The sequence below is a fragment of the Adelges cooleyi genome, unplaced genomic scaffold (genome assembly GCF_023614345.1).
Source record: "Adelges cooleyi isolate 19-005CV unplaced genomic scaffold, UGA_ACOO_1.1 ACOO_flye_CR_arks_rails_tigmint_CR_PRNA_651, whole genome shotgun sequence".
NCBI classification, from domain to species: Eukaryota; Metazoa; Arthropoda; class Insecta; order Hemiptera; family Adelgidae; genus Adelges; species Adelges cooleyi.
Window position 1 is genome coordinate 7,122,373 of NW_026096352.1, and position 21,038 is coordinate 7,143,410.

General features: G+C 30.8%; 2 protein-coding genes across 2 annotated transcripts; one reads left to right on the top strand and one right to left on the bottom strand.

The window, feature by feature from the left end:
* Positions 1-1,082: 1,082 nt before the first annotated feature.
* LOC126844784 (radial spoke head protein 6 homolog A-like) lies at positions 1,083-14,638 on the bottom strand. Its single transcript, XM_050583193.1, has 9 exons — positions 13,800-14,638; positions 7,106-7,292; positions 5,540-5,796; positions 5,353-5,443; positions 4,446-4,751; positions 4,259-4,378; positions 3,342-3,522; positions 1,992-2,382; positions 1,083-1,338 (listed from the first exon to the last, which is right to left on the bottom strand). The coding sequence occupies exons 2-9, from the start codon at positions 7,259-7,261 to the stop codon at positions 1,083-1,085; spliced, it is 1,758 nt and encodes a 585-aa protein (XP_050439150.1). The 5' UTR covers positions 7,262-7,292; positions 13,800-14,638.
* Positions 14,639-16,338: 1,700 nt separating this feature from the next.
* On the top strand, positions 16,339-20,802 carry LOC126844785 (calcium-binding mitochondrial carrier protein SCaMC-2-B-like). Its single transcript, XM_050583194.1, has 2 exons — positions 16,339-16,612; positions 20,633-20,802. Exons 1-2 carry the CDS (start codon positions 16,339-16,341, stop codon positions 20,800-20,802), a joined length of 444 nt encoding a protein of 147 aa, XP_050439151.1.
* The last annotated feature ends 236 nt before the right edge of the window (positions 20,803-21,038 follow it).

The window sequence follows — 21,038 nt, forward strand, 5'->3', positions numbered from 1 at the left end:
TGTTAATCTCACTATGCTGAGCTTAAACGTAATTTTACAACCACATGATAGACAGAGCTGGATAGGCTAAATTTGTATCACCGGAAAAATATACAAAAAGGATCCAAACTTATGAGTACACGGAACGACTGAAATACTTTTTTTTTTGTCGAACCTTAGGAAATATAATTATAAGTTAAAATAAATATAAAAAGTATAAATCCTATAATTATAACCTATATTAACATACATTTTTATGAATAATACTTTAAGTAATAAAATTACATATATTAGTAGTTTTTTTACCTTTATATTTTACTTACAAATTACTAAATATTTACCTCTTTAGTATTTTCCAGAGCTCGATAAACGTTTAACACTTGAATAGTAACACAGATATTTTATCAACCATTTAATAATAATTTGCTAAACATTTTGATTGGTCGATAAACAGTTTTGGATAATTCATTTTAAAGTTATTAAGTTTAAAATTGATGACGGGTGGTGGGGTGGAGTGTAGTAATATGCACGCATAGCTCTACTGCACTCTATTTCCCATCCTAAATATTTAACTTCAGGTTATCATTAATTTTTAAAATAACACAAACTAAAGTGTCTCCAAAAAAGTGCATTTTATCCTTTATAAATCACCGTAGGTATATAAATATTTTACCGTTATCTCGGTGGCCTATCCGCCTGTGGTGGTAATAAACGCTTCGTTGTAAGTACTAAATAACGACTTGACATTATGTAATAGTATCGAAGCGTTTGACAAGTGATTTGATAATTTTGAATAATTTCTTACTATCTATAATGATAGTTTTACTAGTTGACTTTGGCCGTGCTGGTTTTTCGCTATACTGTTTTCTTCTATCGTGTTGATTTTTAAAATCATTTTTTACTTTTCCACTCTTCAGAAGTAACATTGCTGCTGTTTAGCGGTTTTAAGTTCATAAACATAAACAATAGCTATCTGTACGATTATAAATTACGCATACTTACAGGTTAACATGACTAGAACTCTATCTCTATATAAATAAAATAAATAAACAAATCTTAAAACATCAAAATAATTGCATTTATGACGTGTATAACGTGTTTATTCAATCATAGGTATAGTTGTTAAGTATTCTTTCGTCTCCTTCATAAACTTCGCCAGACAATTGCTCGAATACGTTAATCTTCTGTTCTAATTGTTGTACATGCATGTTGTATTCATTTTCTTGTTTGTGTGTGGGGTCATTGCCCTCTGCTATATGTCTCCCGGCGAAGTGTTCCTCATCAAATTCTTCCAACAACGGACTGAACCCTATAAAATCGTATTTCTGTGCCCATCCGACGTACAAGAATTCCGATTGTCTGGAAATATACAACATTATTTTTTTCTTATATGTTAATAACTTATAAATTATAATATGGAATAAGTAATGAGTATCATTTAGTTTTTAACTAAAAAAAAGACGGTAGTTGAAAATGTGTTTATCGACAAAACAAATTTTTACATCAAAAGTTAGACGGCCATGTGACCCATTAATTCGAATATGGAGTGTGCAGGACAACAAAAAACAATGAGCTGCAACAAATTTATTAAAAATCTAATCTAATAAAATTCTCGGATGGGCGGACCATGGCCCATGTCTAAAGGTCAAGTAGTATCACTAAGATCGTGCCTTGGCAAGAAGCAACGATACAGCGAGGAACAGATAAAATTATAGATGCTCTCAATAAATGTGCGCTACAAGCAAGAATACGATAGAGCAATGACAGAGATAAACGGAACACGTGTAGGTGTTACAAAGATCTTAATCTTAATCAATGAATGCTTAAGAAAAATAAGAAAACAATTTTTAAGTTTTCCTAGTACCTATCATTTTACCACTAGATAATTGTTATAAAGTTACCTCTTTCTTTATTAACTAATGAATAATTGATCATATTTGTATTAAATTGGAAGGAATTTAAGAAATAAATAGATTATTTTAGTATTTAAAAAGCAAAAAAGATTCCCTTACGATTTACGGGAAACGGCTAACGCTCCTGGCCATATGTTGGACTTCATCGCTACACAAGAATCGCGTGGCAAGAACTTCGAGCATTGTTCGCCCTTCCAAGCGTCCGTCATGCCGACAGTACTGTCTTTCGCCAAGTTTATCAACAAGTCTGCCTTGGTATCCAAAGCTTCACCGTCGTAGTCGCTGTACGAGTCCTCGCTCTCTGACATGCCAGACACGCCCTTGGAATCGCCTTCGCCCAAAAACGATTTGGTCGCCATCAGGTAAGCCCATTGTCTTGTGACTCCTTTGCTTCCTATGTTGGACTTGACGTGCACCCAATAGTGTGGTCGCATTAGTTTCGAATTCGCTGCCGGCTTAAAGTCAATGTTCGGCACACAGTTAAAAACGACTATTTGAAAAAAACAAATTCTTTCGTTATAAAAAAAACTCGAGTATGCACTTAGATAATAGGTGTATAGTCGATTAAACAGCTGTAAGGCATAGTTAAGTATTTGAAATGTCAGGTTGTGCATTAAAAATATGTAGATATTTATTGGTTTCTTAAATTGGTCCTTTAAATAGGAATTAGCTATTATCATTTTGTCCAACCCGGCATACTATTAAGTTATTCACGCAATATATACTTACACAATTTAAATATAATAATATCAAAAATAAATTAATCTATAATTTTTAAAACATATTTCAACCGGATAAATGAGAATATTATGAATATCGTGAATATTAATCTGGACAGTGTGTTTTCTGTTAACAAAGAGGAAAATGGCTATTCATTAATGGGTAATATTTGACATAAAATGATCTAGGAGCCGTTTTAAATATGCTAGCTAATTTAAGGGTATATAAATAACAAGTTTTTCTAATTATAAAACTTTTAAAGTGTGTTTTTTTCTATATTTGTGTTATGTCAAGTCACTTTCTTGCGTATCTATTAGACGGATTTCTATTTTTTTAAACAAAGCTTACAACTTTCCGTAAGATTGTGAAACCCAATTTTTAATTTTATAATTTAATAAATTAGATAGATTTATTAGGAAATCTATAAAAGTGTAAACATAATAATGTAATTTAAAACAAAGAGATGTTAAACTTTATAACCAAAATTATAAAAACAATTAAAATCGGTTCGGTAGACAGTAGCTGTAAGATTAGAAATGATATTAACTGATAAAAAAAATGTTTAATGTATGAAAATAACCCCTATATAAATTATGCTATTATAACTACCGTGTTAATGTTAAATATCTATTTAATGTTTATCTAAGAGTAGATATCTAATCGATACATTTGTGAGAATAGGTATAGGTATAGGTAAACAATTTATTTAATAAATTACAGGGTTTTTACTTCTTTTGGCTAACTGGGGCAAAGACTTGAGAAGTGAATAAGGAGTTATGAGTTGATTTCCTTCAACTGAACTGATTTCGCAAAAGTCTTGAGGACATATATGAGTGCTTGACGAAATTCGAGCAATTTGCGCTCGCAAATAGTGGATTTCCAAGCCATTAAACTTAGGATAGGTGTTTATCTACAACAGAATAAGTGGCAAACGCTTTAAAAGGATACACAAATATGGTGTTCTTTTTTATTTTTAGCTTTGACGCTGTCCTGAAAATGTACTACATTAACAGCAAGGAATGGCATTATACTATAGTGATTATAATAGAATATTTAGAGTATTAGATTAGATTAGTGATTTACCTATTTTTATCGAGGTCCACTATTAATTTATAAAAACCACTTTGCTGGTTTCTGCATTTATACAGTTAATAGATTAGTCTACACACTTATTGCCAGCTTTATTTTTAAATTCCTCTACAGTTCTAAACTATCTCACCCATTTTAATGGTCTATTTTTTTCTTATATTGATCCTTTTAAATCTGTTCTCTATTATTTGTATATATTTTAACACAACTCCATAGTTAAGCCTTCCATACTCTTTCATAATTCATTCAACTTAGTCACTTTTGCTCCCTCCCTCCCCTTTAAGATTCTGATGTCAGGTATCTACACTTTTTTCAACTTTCTTATTCAATATTCATGATTTATGATAAATACATTATTGTTATCTTTGTTTTAACCAACTTTCAATAATTTTTTATCATCCGAAAATTGGAACCGAAGAGCCTTTAAATGGTTTATACACTTTTCCACAAAAAAAATCCTACAAATCAATAACCGTTTTTACTTTTACCACACTGTGATTTGTCCTCATTGGTGTGGATTAGTTATTATAAATATAGTTGTTTTTAATTTTACGTACTACTGCATTTAAATTTCCAGATAGAAAATATTTTATTCTTCGAGCTTCGATTACATGGTTTGGTTTGACCGGCGGTAACTCAATCCATTCCCCGTTTAGCTCGTTCGTCACAAAGTATACCTGGCACAATAACACTACTCGTTATTTCGGTTGATAAATTCGAGTAGGAATTACTTTATGTCATTACGGATTTATTGGCGCCGAATCCTTGTATTTCTGGTGGTATCATATTTTTAGCGCCGACTTTGGATACCAGCTCCGATTCGATTGGCATTACAAAAGAACTAAAAGAAAACTGGGTGCTATTCTCTTTTGCATTTTGATATAAAACTTCAGTCACTTTGCTGGAAGCATCGCCTCCAATGTACTCGATGCTAAAGTCTTGTTTACTTCTAGGTGCATCTTTCAACTGAGATAAACTCATCGGTTGTTTTTCAGAATCAAAGCTGTTTGATTTGGGCTCTATTGATTTGCTACTTATAACATTTTCCGCCTTGTAAAAAATATATTACAAGACATAAATAAATTTCTACGAACCGAACAGAACGTTTTACTAATCATTTACGGTGACCTATCTTTACCACCACTAAAACCTATCGCCCGGTAGTCGCCTATCGAAATGTTATTTTACTTTTAAATAAATATATTGGAAAATAGTTGGAGAAGTAGAAATTAAAAGGGAGGAGAGGGGTATTTATCAAACCTAAAAACATATCCATGATTCAATGTCTTTATCAAAAAACCTGGAGCACGAAACAATTTTAGGCATTGGTGGCAATCAGAGGGGGGGGGGGGGCGGCTTTGGATATTGAAAACCTTAAAATTTAAAAATAGTGGGTTTCAAAATATCTACATTTATTTTTTAGTGAGAGATTTATTAAAATAAAAACAAATGTAGCACTAATTTGAAGTATTAAGGTTTAAAGGACCCCAAGTATATATTAAAATGTTATGTACTGGTCGATAACGAACATTGAGAGAAAAAAGATAAACGATTTTTGCCGAGACATTTTTAAGTGTAATAAAACACTTTATTTTATTGTTAGTAAAACAGTATAGTTATTCTGTATGCTAAAGAATATTATTGTGCTCACCACGGATAACCTGTTGTGTAGTTCGGACTCTGACCACTCGCATTCAATAATGTAGTAATTTTTTTTCACACCAAATATTTTACCCCAATATCTGAAAAATTAATATGAGAATATGATTACTGCAGTAGGGTAAATTGGTTTTAACAATTGTTTTTATCCTTATAACATTTACATCTTAAAACGTCACCTTAGACTTTTGAATTTGTTCAGTTCGGCCATGTGATTCATGGACGTGGATATTATAGACACCTCGTTCTCAGACAGTCCACATCCTGCTTTGTTAAATAGGAAATTTGCTTCCCGTAGGTTTTGTTTAAAACCATTAAACTCGTCGGTGACGGATTCGTTAGCAGTTGTTTTTTTATACTTTGAAAACTTTACTTCTTTGTTGGTTTTTTGGCGTTCGTGCCGCTTTTGTTTTTCTAATTGACTGTTTAACGCACACTGTGATTAAAATAAAAGTTAAAGAAATAAAATTATTATAAAAACATGTTTGAAATAACCGAAAAACCCTTAACCGCAAAAAATAATACACTCTAGCGCTGATGATGGTAACATTGCTGCTGAAAAACACTTATACACTAGAGTGAATTATTTTTTGTGGTTAAGGTTTTTTCTAAAATAACAGTTATTCAAACAAAATAGTTTTATTTTAAAAATACTTTTTATTAAAAGAATACAAAAAAATTATCTTTATTAGAGTGGTCTAAAACTGATCAAGCATTTTCTTTTTTGAAAAGTTTTGCTCTACCGTTCTTTTGAAATGATCAATTATTCATCTTTATTGTATGATAGAAAACAAATTTTAAAAAGGTTTTTTTCTTTATTCTAAGCAAAATATTTACTATATCATATTAATATATATATATTTAAATTTAATTAACTATTATTACATATACTAAAACCAATAAACCTAATCAAAATTATCATAGGACGGTTGATGTTTACGTGATAGTCCGGCTATAATATTAAACTATTTTTACCCAATACAATTTTAGATAGGTGAAAAATTGATCATAGCACGAGTACTTTAATATATTTTTATTCTGAGCAATAAGATTAAAAATTACAATTACTTGGGATGCCTTAAAATAAATTTCTCATATTAAAATTGTACTTTTTTTAATTTTTGAGATGAGTTTTAAAGGCAACGGAAATAGCTATCTTATATATAAAAAAAAAATAAAACGCAGTCACTTTCCAAGGTAACGTTTCAAAGAAGAACGTTAAACATATCTTCTGTAGGGGCTAAAAGGACGATTTGTTTATTGGTTATCTATTGCTCTCTAATAAATAGCCTGTTTCGTTGCTGTTAAGATAAAAGAAGTAAACTCACAAGTTTTTTTGATCAGTCTACAGTTAACATATTTCTTTTTAACCCATTTCCGGCCAAGGATGTATTTATTTTATGGTACGCTTACGCACCATTGGCCAGAAATGGGCTAAACTTAATGCTTATTTAAAATAAGTAAGTAACCTAAAAAAAAATTTCCCGTTTTTAATTCACTCTTACATAAATATTGTATCACTACATAATGAATTCACTGTATATTATAAAGTTAGGTAAATTATATGGGTTCGTCTCATTCTACTTCAACGAGATACCACTTATCAGTGTATTTTGGGTATACGTGACTGCTACATCGGTATCACTAAAGAACAGTTTTAACGGCCGTTAGGTTTCGTTTAAGATTGATAATATTTAATGTTGGATTTAGATAATTACTAATGTTTGGGTACGCTTTCACTGTACTTTGTATAGTTCCAAATTTCTCAGACATCCCATTATGTTAATATTATCCACGAAAACACTTTCAAATCTAGTATTGACCGTTGGGTACGCGAGCTTTAATATGTTGCTGTAGAGCTCAAAATTTTCGACAGGATTAGAAGGCCTCTCGGATAACATTTTGTTCAAAACTGCTTCTAAATGACTATACCTAAATTAAAATATAACATTTTTAAACTAATCAGTTTTATAAAAAATACAATTTTTTCAATCTCAGTGGCATGTTCAGAATTTGAATCTTGGGACCAAGTCTGTAATTAGGCCAAGAGGACATTTGAAATAATCTTATCTTTTTTACCCATTAAGTAAAATCAACTGCCTTTTTTTAGTCACATAATATAAATAATGACTATAGCAAAAAAAAAAATGAAATAATGCTTTAGTCAAGTTAAGTAAAGTTGTTTAAAGTCTTCAAGTAGATAGTGAACCTATTTCACCCATTTACAAACTATCAACAATAATAACAGCCACTTGGATGTATAATTTTTATTTTTAATAATATACGCCAAACGGTTTTTTATAATGGTAATACGAACAATAAAGTGACATTTAAAAATAAAACAGATTCACTAAATAATTAACTAATAATAAATGGACTACTGGTATCAATAAATCAAACTGGATAAAAATAAACACATTAAAAAACGGTTCTAATTTTTTCGCTAAATATGCCAAAGTACATAAATTTATAACATCCAGTGAACAACGCATGCTATGTTTTGACTATCTGCTCAAAAATGATTAAATAAATAATTAAAAATGTATTAGTACCATTAATAAATAAATTAATAAAATAAAATATATTAATATAAACGAAATAAATAAATTAAATGAATACAAATTCAATCATAAAAAATTAATAATATAATTGTTTATCGCAAGAAAAAAGTTCCCTTCTTAGTCTCTAAAATTTCTTTTTGTGCTGTCTTAAGTATACAAAAAACACTTTCTAAATTTGAGTGACATAAATGTAATTGTTTCTAAGTTTAGTGATATAATCATACAGACCGCTGAACGTACTATAGGAAGAACAGCCATTTCATCCCACAAACAAAAAGTCCCTTGGTGGAACCAAGAGATTAAAAAATGTATTAAAGATAAAAACAGAGCACTCAAACAATTCCAAAACTCTAAAACAACTACAGACTACATACAATTAAAAAAACTTAGAGCTAAAACAAGGTTCCTAGTTAAAAGAAGTAAAGCCGATAGCTGGTCTAATTTCACCTCCAACCTAGATTCAGAAATCGTTAGCCATTTTATGTGGAATAAAATACGCTCTCTTCAAGGAAAACAAATAAACACAAATATATTCCTTTCTGACGACACTAATTTAACTACCGATCCAACAATTATTGCAAACGAATTAGCCAAATACTTTGAAGAAAACACTAGTAACAACAACTACAATCCAGAATTTCTAAAAAAACAACGAAACAATAGACGCATCCCCACCTGTTTCAGCCATAAACATTAACGTAGAATATCAAACTTATCTAAACAGTCCTATTACCCTGAACGAATACTACAATGCCCTAAAAAATTGCAAGAGCAAAAGCCCAGGACCAGATGATATCCCCTTCATATTTATACGCAACTTCCCCTCTAACGCTACACAATACCTATTAGAAATCTTTAATTACATTTGGAAAAGCAATTCATTTCTCAGCGCATGGCGCCACAGCATAATCATCCCCCTAAGCAAACCGTATAAAGATAAATTTAAGCCGGAAGGTTACCGTCCAATATCCCTCCTAAATACTATGGGAAAGATACTTGAAAAAATAATTAATAATAGACTAACATGGTACTTTAACAAAATAAACTACCTCACAGCACATCAATATGGTTTTAGAAAATATAGAAGCACACACCATTGCCTTTCCAAAATCCACGCCGAAATACAAAGTGCCTTCGAAGGAAAGCAATCAGTAGGCATGATATGTCTAGATATATCCAAGGCATACGATAGCACATGGCGCCCACATATCATCCATAAACTAAATCACTTATTAAGCTCTGGTAATTTAATGAATTACATATGTAACTTCCTTAAAACAAGAACATTCCAAGTACGTATTGGTAACATCCTATCTGATAAGCTTATCCAAGTAAACGGAGTACCCCAAGGTTCCGTCCTATCTGTCACCTTATTTTTAATAGCTATAAATAACATAGTCGATACTATTCTGCCACCTGTTCATTCCACCCTGTATGCCGACGACTTCAACATTTTTTGTCGAAGCAAAAAAGTATCAACAATCCAATATCACCTCCAAGAAGCGCTCAACCATCTCACAGAATGGACGAAAACCTACGGTTTTTCTTTTTCTCCGTCTAAATCACAAGCAATCATTAAAAAAAAAAAATAGAAAACCATCTGAACTAAATGTCAAACTCGATGGCCAGCAAATAGTCAACTATAAAGTCGTCAAGATCTTTGGGGTATTTTTTGACCAAAAAACATCTTGGGCCTCACATATAAATTATCTTAGAAGCTACACTGTCACGACTAAATATAATGAAAATACTTTCTCACACTTCATGGGGAGCAAACACTGTAACCCTATTTAAGATATACAAATCCTTGATACTTTCCAAACTTGATTATGGGTCATTTCTCTGGTCTAACGCAGCACAGTCAATTCTTAAAAAAATTGACTCAATCCACAACACCGGCATACGAATAGCAATTGGTGCTTTTCGTTCTAGCCCAGTAGCAAGTATCCACAACTTAGGTAACATTCCAACATTAACAATACATAGGAAGATGTCATCATTATTATTAGCAAGCAGACTAGCAAGAACGCCCTCTTTGCTAGATAATCATCAACAAATAATCTTGCTCTGTAAAAGTACACATAATGAAAGCATCCCTTTTGCACACATTATCAAACCTGAAACTACCGATATCCCTCCATGGAAATCAGATTTAAACATTAATACAGATTTAACAACTTACAAAAAAAAGTGTACAGATCCAAAAATGTACAGTCATCTTTTACTACAAACATGTCACCTAGATGAATCAGAAAAAATTTATACGGACGCATCCAAAAACGAAAATGGTGTCGGTATTTCGGTCATTTGGAACGAAAGAAAACATCTTTTTAGACTAGCTAACTTCACATCTATTTACACGGCAGAAGCTATTGCAATATTACAAGCAATACAAATCATTAAAGAAAATAACATAAGGAAATCCACCATCTTTAGTGACTCTCTCAGTGTCATAAAAAACCTGAACAACGTTTATAATCCTTCCGACATAACCACTTTGATTCCTAACCTAATGTACAAACTCCAAAAACAAGGGTTTTTAATTCAAATCATGTGGATCCCAAGTCACTGTAACATAGCTGGCAATGAAATAGCTGATATTGCAGCAAAAGAAGCAATATCATCACAATCGGCGGGAACTCTCAACATTCTTCCTCACAGCGACCTAAAATTGCATATCAAATCGACATATTATCAAGAATGGATTCTGCAATGGAGGTCCTTACATACAAAACTCAATGAAATCAAAAATCACACTTACAAATGGACCCAACCGACCAACTTATCTAGAAAGAATCAAGTCCTCATTACCAGAACGAGAATTGGACACACTCGATTGATGCACGACTTATTAATGTCAAAGTCTGAATCCCCTATCTGCGAAGCATGTGGGGTTCGGCTAACGGTGAAACACATACTTACGGAGTGCACAAAATATCAGACTCAACGAACTGATAACGAAATATCGGATGATCTGTCAGAAACCCTCGGACCTCAACTCGGGGCCATTAACAGGCTTGTTAGTTTTATATCCCAGACCAAATTATGCAGTTGTCTATGAGGGTGTACTGTTTCTGCACAATGTAACCCAATGGCTTTTGCCACCGAGGGAAATAATAATAAAAAAAAAAAAAAAGTATACAAAAAAACGTGTAATTTGAATTTTTGAGTTTTCCTTGGTAAACATCTGTAGTCATCAACTTATTTTTAGCTAAATCTTAAAACATGAAATCATGAATATGTTTTAAGCAGTTCCAATTATCAATCAAGATGCGCAGGATTTTTTTTATTTGATTTAATTTTATAATTTAAATGTAAGACCTCATTTCCTTCTCCTTCACACCTAATCCCTATCTCTATCTGTGAGTTATGGATTATTGTATCCATGGTGTTGTTATAGCGTGGGTGATGATTTACATGGACTGACCCTAGGCTACAAACATGTTTAAATTATTTCTAGAGATTTTATAGTAATCTCATAACAGTATTTTTGTTTTACAACTTTGTTAATTTTAAAGAACTCTGAAAGATGCATTGCAAATCATAGTAAAGTCTCATAGTAATTAGTTGATCACTCATAAGTTTCTTATTCCCCACAAATTCGTGTACTAAATTATATGTGATGTACACTAAGAAAAATACAAATGATTATTGATTTGTATTAATATTAATACAGTATTTGTTAAAATAGGAATAGTTTTGTTAATTTCACAAAACTACTTAGTTGGAACGATGACTTATATTTTTTTAATTGATGAAACAATTGTTAATTTAAACAAAACTCCAATCAATCGATTAGTTTAGGTACAATTTAATATGATAGATGCACAGTGAGTATTATTAAATCAACAATATATTATTTTTAAATCAATAATTAAATAATAATTAATATAGACAGTATATTGTTGAACCGATCACGATTTTTATAGAATTTTCAGAGGGTTTTAGTAATATAGTAGAGTGACATTAGCGACTAGACTGTCTATTAACTATGACAATTGTGTCGTCAAAATGACAAATTGTTTTTAATATGGTTAAACTACACTGAACCAGAAATAGAAATTTATTATCTATTGGTCTACCCTCCAATCGTACCATAATCTATTATTAGTTTTAATTTACATACACGTCTATGTAGTCGTCATCTTTTTTTAAAAGACTCATAGCGTATTGGATGTCCATATCCGGTCTGTTAAGGTATTTGTTATCTTCGACGGTTTTCAAAGAACTGTTCACAGTCGATATTGTAACACTAAGAGGATTGGCAAGTATAGTCGAATGCAGCTCGGAGCTACTTTCCATCGACCGATCAATGCTTATTACTGAAGACGACATAATTTCAAATCAAGCCGTAGGTATATATTATTGTTGAAGATATTTTTTACATAAGATTATTGCACCACATTTTCATTACAAAAAAAAATATTTAAATGCGGCAATTCATTCCTATAAATAAAAAATTGCTATTGATTTCATTCGGTTGTAAATCAGATGTTTCCTAAGCAATTATCAACAATATGTTTAAGTAAATACATTGATAGATTATTAAAAATTGTTACTGATTTTCAATAATTAACATAGTTAATTTAATTAGATAATAATCGATAGTTCTTAAAATATATTTACCATGAACATTTATAATTAAATAATTCCCGATATTGTTGATGTTTTACTTCCTGTATTACATTGGATAAAGTGTGAATGTACCCATAGGTGTACCTAAGTCACTGAACTAGAGGGAGGGGGGGGTACAGTCCCACCTGTTTTTTTTGACATTTTCATGTCTTAGCTCTGGCACATAACCAAAAAAAGCGTTACCAAAAGAGCGTTATCAAAAGAGCGTAACGAAAAAAGCGAAAGGGTTGGGGACGGGAGTGAAATAGGGGGTAGGAGATAAGGGTGAGATTTAGCCGGTAAATAACCGAAAAAAGTGTTACCAAAAAAGCGTTACGCTGTTACGCGCCGCAATGTAACAATAACTACGAAGCGACGACGAAATACAATTATCGGAATGACCATTTCGGATCTATTTCGAATATTAATCTGTTACGCTGTTAACTGATATGAGATAAGAGATATGTTGTACGCTCAACGTTCAAATTAGAACTAAATAATAAATTCAAAATAGCTTAATTCTCTATGTTAAGTTACTTTTGGCCAGATAATAAACACTACAATTTTAGCCAGAAACATGATTGTATATAATTTTTTAATCTCCTTGGCTTATGCTGTAACTGGAAGCTCCATGTAATATTTTTTTAAAATTATAATTCCACAACTAATCTATATTTATTCGGTACTTCAACGAGACATGAAAATGCTCTTTCGTGGTTGCAGACTCGGCTGAAAAACTTTTTTTTTTCCAAAATACTTTCGCACTCTCTCGGTTCGAGCTCCACGTATAAGTTAAAAACGTGGGGCTCAAACCCACGACCCCGAGATTATTATTACATTATATTCCTTTATCCTTCTATTGTAATCACAAGGCACCTATAGCAGTATGTTTAAAATATGTAATATATGTGCTACGCAAACAAATTTCGCGTTGTGTATAAAAAATCAGTTTTGGTTTATTTTTAAATGTATAAAAAAAATAATTATCTTTTGTAAGAATTAAAGAAAGATTTTCAAAACCAAGCTGTTAAGAAAACCACTAAAAAATAATAGGTATGTGATAGTTTACAAAAATCGTTACAGCTAGCAAATAATGTAAAACTATAATCATTCTAATAATTTAAAATATATTATTACTGGCTCAAAACATTTTTATCGTGAATATTATTTATTTGTATAATAATAATACTTATCTACATATCATTAAATATGCAATGTAATTTATTTAAAGTATGCAAGACAAAAAATAGTGGTACACGCTTACGATGAATAACGGCACCATCGGTAACCCACGACCGTATTTGTTCAAGTCGTGGATGGGTTTGGCCGATACAAATGAAGCCGATACAAATGCATGGATGATGCATAGCCTTGCTGGCGGTTCGGCGGCAGCTATATCCAAAACCGTGACCGCCCCGTTAGATCGCATCAAAACTTACTTGCAGGTGAAGACTAGAATAATATGATAATACGTATGTACTTTAAAAAAAAACTATTTATAAACGTATCTCCTAGTCACTGTAGAAAAATTAAAAATAATCAAATTAATTAAGCGAACATAAACCTCTCAACTAGTTAAACTAAGACAAGTTTTTGTCCGCCAACTGGTGCGTTCTTATTCTGAATAGAGTATAGTTACGTTTCTTATTATCCACACACAGCATATTTGTAATTATATCTCTTCGATGTAGAAATGATGTTAAAATGTTGTTCACATTTTTATATTCTCGTTGCGCACAGACGACGGACAACGGTGGTGTGCGGAAAGCTATGAATCATATTTATCATGACGGCGGCGTTCGGTCGTTTTGGCGAGGTAATGGTCTCAACTTACTGAAGACTTCGCCCGAATTTGCCATCAAGTTTACCGTATATGACTTATTGAAAAAGTCGTGGGTATCCATGGATAAAGAAATGACCAACGGCGTCCGCTTTGTAGCTGGCGCTGTAGCCGGAGGAACCAGTCAGGGTATATTATATCCACTTGAGGTATATATATATACATAAACATATACATACAAGGTGATCAACTTACCGTGGACCAGTCAGTATCTTAGTTGAGAGGGGGTTAAAAACAAATAAATAAATTGTGAGAAATTGAGATCAAATTGTATAAAAACATTATGGAAAAAAAAATTATATTATTAATTAAACCCAGTAATTCACGATAAGTTGATCACCCTGTATATATATATATATGTGTGTGTGTGTATTGTATTTGTAACAATATTAGTTAAGAGATCTTAAATCTAGATATTTCAAAGAAAATTTGATATAATATAAATAAAGCGTATTTATAATTTTAATCGCATACTCCATTATCATAATACATGTGTCTTAGAACTACAATATGAAATAGCAAAAAAAACTAAAATAAATGAATGATTTTATTTACCAGAAATATGGTAGTAAAATGCGCCGTTAATTTTATCGTATGGTACTACGGGGTAGTAAATTGCGCCAGGAATATTATCTGTATCATTATGAGTGAAGTAAACTACACATGGAAATTTTCAGACGAGCTTAAGTAGTACTTACATAGCGATATGACTGACTTTTAAGTGATATTAAGCGAACGTGGTTAAGGTTAACAATTAAAAACGAATATAACTATCGTTGTTCAGGAGAACTGTAGAATGGAGAAAAAAAGTGGAAGTGTTCCATGAAAACGTGTTCCGCCACACTCAAAACACTAACAAATATAATATTATTTTCAAATCAACTCGTCCGTAACCACAAAAAAAACTATGCAAATATATTGGAGCGTCAAAAAATGAGATCTGCGGCTAAGCGTTAAGCGGAAGATGATATCTCTAGGTGACCTTAAAAATACTAAATTAGTGTCTTACAGCAAGTTCAGCGCATTTGTTTAGACATTAGAGGTTAGTGATTATAAAATTTACTACAAAAGTATGTACAATGCTAGAGGATGACTTCAATCTTCATATCCAAAAGATCAACAAAATATATATTATATTATACAACTCGGATAAAAAGTTGAATTCCGCGCAGTTTACTACCACCTATTTGGGATGATAAAAAAACTCTGCGCTATATACTATTGACCTAATTATTTCGGCAAAATCGCCCAAATAATTTTACAGCCAATGCCAATAACTTCGACTATATTGTACATGTTAGACATTAGTTATGGTGCCGGTGCACATTAGCCAATGTAGATGATTTATGTTTATTTCCAGAATCAACTAAACATGTACATAATCCATTATTATTTATGGTATTTACTATTTTCATAGTATGTGTAGTGTAATGAATATTCACTTAAAACAAAAACATAAAAAAGTTAACAAAATAAATTGTTTTGTAATTTTGTGTAACCGTTTTTAACACTGCGACCAAATTATACTTGAGATATTTAAACTAATGCCAAATCAATCTTAACTCACTTCGATTACCATTTTTATGAAACAACTAGAAATTACTAGGATTGCTGACTAAAAAAATGCTACATTTGACTAGTCATTGTTAATACTGTGTTACAACTAACTTTCTAGGTTCCATAAATAGTGTTTGGACTAATCACAGTACTCTACTACGGGTTTATGAAATTAATGACGTTTAGTCCAACTCAGCATAATTTTATTACAGTCTAACGCATCATGGGTAACAATTGATCCTGTTTCACATAGAACTTATAAACCTATAGATTAACTGCACAACCTAATATGTCGACTAATGAATAATGTTGATCATTTGGCTTCTATTAATCTTTTGATAACGTCGAAAAGTTATAACTAGTTAATTCGGTGCAAGTTTTTTTGCAGATTATTAAAACCCGGCTAATGGTCGGTAAGTATTCCGGCACCTCAGAAGTTATTTCAACGACATGGAAGAAAGAAGGCTTAACAGGATTTTTTAAGGGATACGTGCCACATACGCTAGGTATGTTGGTATTTACAGGTATCGACCTTACGATTTACGAAATGTCCAAAAATCGGTTAAATGGTGAAAGATTGCAGTGGTCTGTCAACATGGCATCTGCCATATGTTCCAGCACTGTTGCTCATTGTACGTGTTATCCAATTTCTATGCTGACCACTAAATTCCAAGCAAACAGTAAATATACAAAAATAATAATTAAGTGAATAACGATCAAGGGCGTTGCAAAATGTATTTAAAAAAAAACATATTATAAGTTTCCATAAAAATGTAGATTACTTGTCTTGACTTGTAGCTATGTTCTTGTGCTTACAACAAGTTTAATGTACTTGTATCAGTCGTTAGTTATAATTATATTAGTGTCAACAAATCATTTCCTTAATTATAAGAGACCCCGACCGATTATTTTGTCCAAATTTTCAACGATAGTAAAATACTGGGTTAATGGAAAGTCGAGGAAATAATAAGTTTCAATTAAATGATATGAATGAAATACAACCGTCTTAGGCAAGTTATCGTTAACCATATCTACTCCTCTCGTTGTACTTCCTAAGTATTGTCATCGAGTATAAATTGTACAATCTATACTAAATGTTGTTGTCAATAACGTATTTTCTAGTTATTGTCAATTTTTGTATATTACCGCCGATTTGTAAATTTAAAAATAAATTATAATCAATCTTATTCATAAGCATGAGATTCATTCAAGTATAAAATGAAAGACCTGTACGTATTTAGAATTTTAAAGATATGAATGCTGCAACTTAAGGCCCCTGGATACCGACTGTTTTTTTCAGCCAAAACACATCTTTTTTTGTCCATCGCACATGTCTAACCAGTTATCCGATTAGCAATCTAAAAACAGATATGAATTTTTTATGAAGTTTACTTGAGATCGGTCAGAGCGTTTTTTTCAATTTTTAATTTTAACCCTTTCTAAATTTGAATTTTTATAAAATGTTCAAAAGTGTTTTATGCATAGTAGGAATAAGATATCAAAAAAGTACGCTGACCGATCTCAAGTAAACTTCATGACAAATTCAAATCTGTTTTTAGATTACTTATCGGATCACTAGTTCAGCCTGTGCGATGGACAAAAAATGTACTTTATATTAACTAAAATGGCTTTTACTCATAGACAAAATGATTTAAATTAAAAATAATACCATGATGCTTTTAAAAATTAACCGGTAAATTAATTGGCATGGTCGAAATGTATTAAAACCACTTTTTTCTTAAATATTGCCTATACAAAACTCCTTAAAAATGGTCGATATCCAGTGGCCTTAACCACAATACAATAAAATGTTGGAATAAAATGTTTGTATTTTTAATAATTTAAAATATAACATTTCAATTATTATGATTAGGTTAGGTTTTTTGAGAACGTAAACATGGAACTCAATATTACTTTTAATTACATCTTATATAAAATGTAAAATGTTTGCAGTTTGATCAAAATCTAAACCTTAGATAATTTGAAGAAAAACGTTACAAATGTTAATTTTACTAATCTTTCTACAAAAATAACTAGACGCAAAATCTAAACATTTTGAAAAGTAATTATGTTATATTATGTATTTTGACACTTTATACTTTGATTTTGTCAACTTTTCACTCCATTTTCATCAGCATCATCATTGTTGGTAAATCATCTTGATCTTGCGTAGGTACATACCTGGACGTGTGAGTATTAGTTTTCTGTTACACGATATTGAAATATCAAATATTATATCCATAAATTTATATAATTTCTTCATAATGAGAGAGTTTAGTATTTACAACTTGTATTAGTATGTATTACATCGACAGTTATGTATGAAGGCTTAATTAATGGATAAGACAGAAAAGCATGTGAATTCTTGTAATCGTGGTTGTCTGGACCTTTTATTCAACCAAACTAGGGACTTTTTGATGCTATAAAAGTAGTTTTAATTTATTTATCAGTCTTTATATTGCTATAAAATTAAAAACTACAAATTAAATAACTTATCAAATACTAATATGTAATTAAAAAAACTATTTCATCTATTTTTCAATTTTTGTTCGCTGTATAATTTTTTCTCAGTCTTAATGCAATTCTCTGACTTTACAAGGATTTCCAGATTTCCAAATTGTGTGATTATCATAAATGCTATTTTAAAAACTTTAACCCTTCAAACCCAGAATATTTTTTTCGGATAAGGTTTTTTTCACTAAAATTAAGTTGTAGACCATCTAAAGAAATGTTGTTATCAGTCATTTAAATTTTTTCTTTTTTCATTAATGACACATATTTTTGATAAAATAACAATATAGTCTATATAAAACTGATATAGAATATCAGTTTTATTAAACTTTTATATTATATATTAATTTAATACAAATTGTTTTATCTTACAATCATGAGCAAGGGGCATGGGTCTGAAAAGGTAGTTTTAATTATAGGAAAAATCAATAATTGGTTTCTTTTAATAACACCTTTACAACTATCCTAATAATTATGATTATGATTCTCGTTGTTTCTAAAAACTGTACAGTACATGGAATTGTTGACTCTTTAATATTTAATAGGAGTTTAGTTTGATTTGCACATACAAATGTCTTGAATTAGGATATCTGCAGGACGATCTTAATGTTTCTATGAGATATGCTTGAGGAATTTGTTATTCTGCTGACTAGGATTCCCAATGCTGTTAGGATAAGTTAATGTTTTGAATATCTTGAATTAGGATATCTGCAGGACGATCTTAAGGTTTCTTTGATATATGCTTGAGGAATTAGTTATTCTGCTGACTAGGATTTTTCAATTACATTTTTTTTTTTATTAGTATCTAATCAATCGTTGGATACGTTTCTAGAGTGTGCTAAATTAAAAAAATATTTTGTTACTAATGCAAAAATAAGTACCAACTTACAATGGCTCTTTGTGTAAATCAAAGATCATTTAATATTACCCAATAATTAGCCAATGACAACAATAAAAATAACAAGTTATTTAAATAACTTAAAATAGCTAAATTAAAAAGCATCATAATTCATTTTAATTTAAATAGTATACATCAATGTAAAATGTAGTAAAATTTATAGAAACAATAAATATATCTTAATAAATTATAAACATAAAAAATTCAAAGAGGTAAACAATTAGGATAAAAGGCATACAATTTAGGAGAAGGTAATGCTGGATTTTTTTATCGTGATAATATTATTTAAAAATACACTAACTTTAACACGAAATTATTACATGTGGAGCGAAACCTATTAATTGGTGAGTGCGTGTCATATAATATTTAATGTTATTCAACATAAAACACAGTACCCTATTGTGGATAACATGCAGGAAACTTGAAAAAGGTTACTAACACCAACCCTCTCATTTATTAAATTATAGATAAATTTGATATCAAAAAAATCCCCTACACTCAAGTGTATGAATATTAAAACAAGAGATGACAGATTGATAGTTGTTATTAATTATGCAAAGAGAATAGTACGATTGAGACTTAAGATAACCTATGTTGGACTTTTTCAATATTACAGATAATATAATTTTCATGAACAGGGTTCCAGACTACCATAATTTACTCTAAGTTGGGTCTCACTAAGGAATAGTAAAACACATTATTAAAGAATTAAAACTTGTAAACTAAGTGGTATGACGACATATGACCCAAGAATACGGGATGCCTTAATAATTATTTTCTGAATGTCATCGTTAAAGGTTAAATTACAACATAAGATTACACCTAAGTCACGTATGGAGTTTACCCTAAGAGGTACTGAATCCATGATTTTATATTCAAAACGAATAGAAAAAGACACGATTTGTCACCTACATTGAGGGTAATACTAAGACCATTTGTTGTACATCAGTCCACAAAAGCAATATTACCGTTCTGGTGATTGCAACAATCTTTAACAGATTGAATCTGCATGTAAACTATAAAACTATCTGCGAACAGGCTAACTTTAGCCCACTTAATTGTATACTTAATGTCATTAATAAACAATATTAAAGAGTAGTGGAGAGATATGGCCATCTTGAAGGACTCCTGATGTAACAAGAAATAAGATCATTTAATTTAACTTGTTCATACCGCCCCTTGAGAAATCGGCAATCCGAAATTTGCAGCTCCTAATCAAAATATCAACTATTTACTACTCTGGTAAAAATATGTATTTAAAAATAATAAACATTTTTTTCTGTTGTGCCAGATCAGCCGGATGCTAAGTTTATGGATTTAGTTAAGCACAATTGGAAGACGTCTGGTGCTTTAGGCATGTACAGAGGGTTTCTAGCCGCTCTAGTCAAAATGCTACCCGGAATGACTATCAGTTATGTGGCCTACGAAGAATTATGCTCATCGTTTGGTGTACGCATGTAATGATTGTTATTCAATTTAGTTCTGTTATTACTACTTAGTTTTTAATAAAATACTTTCATGTCATCAGTTTGACAATGACGTATTATTATGAAAATATGTGTCCTATTAATATTATTATTACTACTACTACTACTATTATGGATATAAACTATAAAATAATATTCAATTAGTTAAAATTAAAATATAATACAGTGTGAATTGAATAAGGAATGATCGTAAATCTAACAGAAACAAGA

What these genes read in the sequence shown, in the direction of transcription:
- LOC126844784 (XM_050583193.1), bottom strand. Translation starts at nt 7,261, where the DNA reads ATGTTATCCGAGAGGCCTTCTAATCCTGTCGAAAATTTTGAGCTCTAC. An exon ending in AACAAATTCAAAAGTCTAAG is followed by an intron (nt 5,444 to 5,539) that starts GTGACGTTTTAA and finishes TTAATTTTTCAG; the next exon opens with ATATTGGGGTAAAATATTTG. An exon ending in CTGGAAATTTAAATGCAGTA is followed by an intron (nt 3,523 to 4,258) that starts GTACGTAAAATT and finishes ATTCTGTTGTAG; the next exon opens with ATAAACACCTATCCTAAGTT.
- LOC126844785 (XM_050583194.1), top strand. Translation starts at nt 16,339, where the DNA reads ATGGTCGGTAAGTATTCCGGCACCTCAGAAGTTATTTCAACGACATGG. An exon ending in CACTAAATTCCAAGCAAACA is followed by an intron (nt 16,613 to 20,632) that starts GTAAATATACAA and finishes CTGTTGTGCCAG; the next exon opens with ATCAGCCGGATGCTAAGTTT.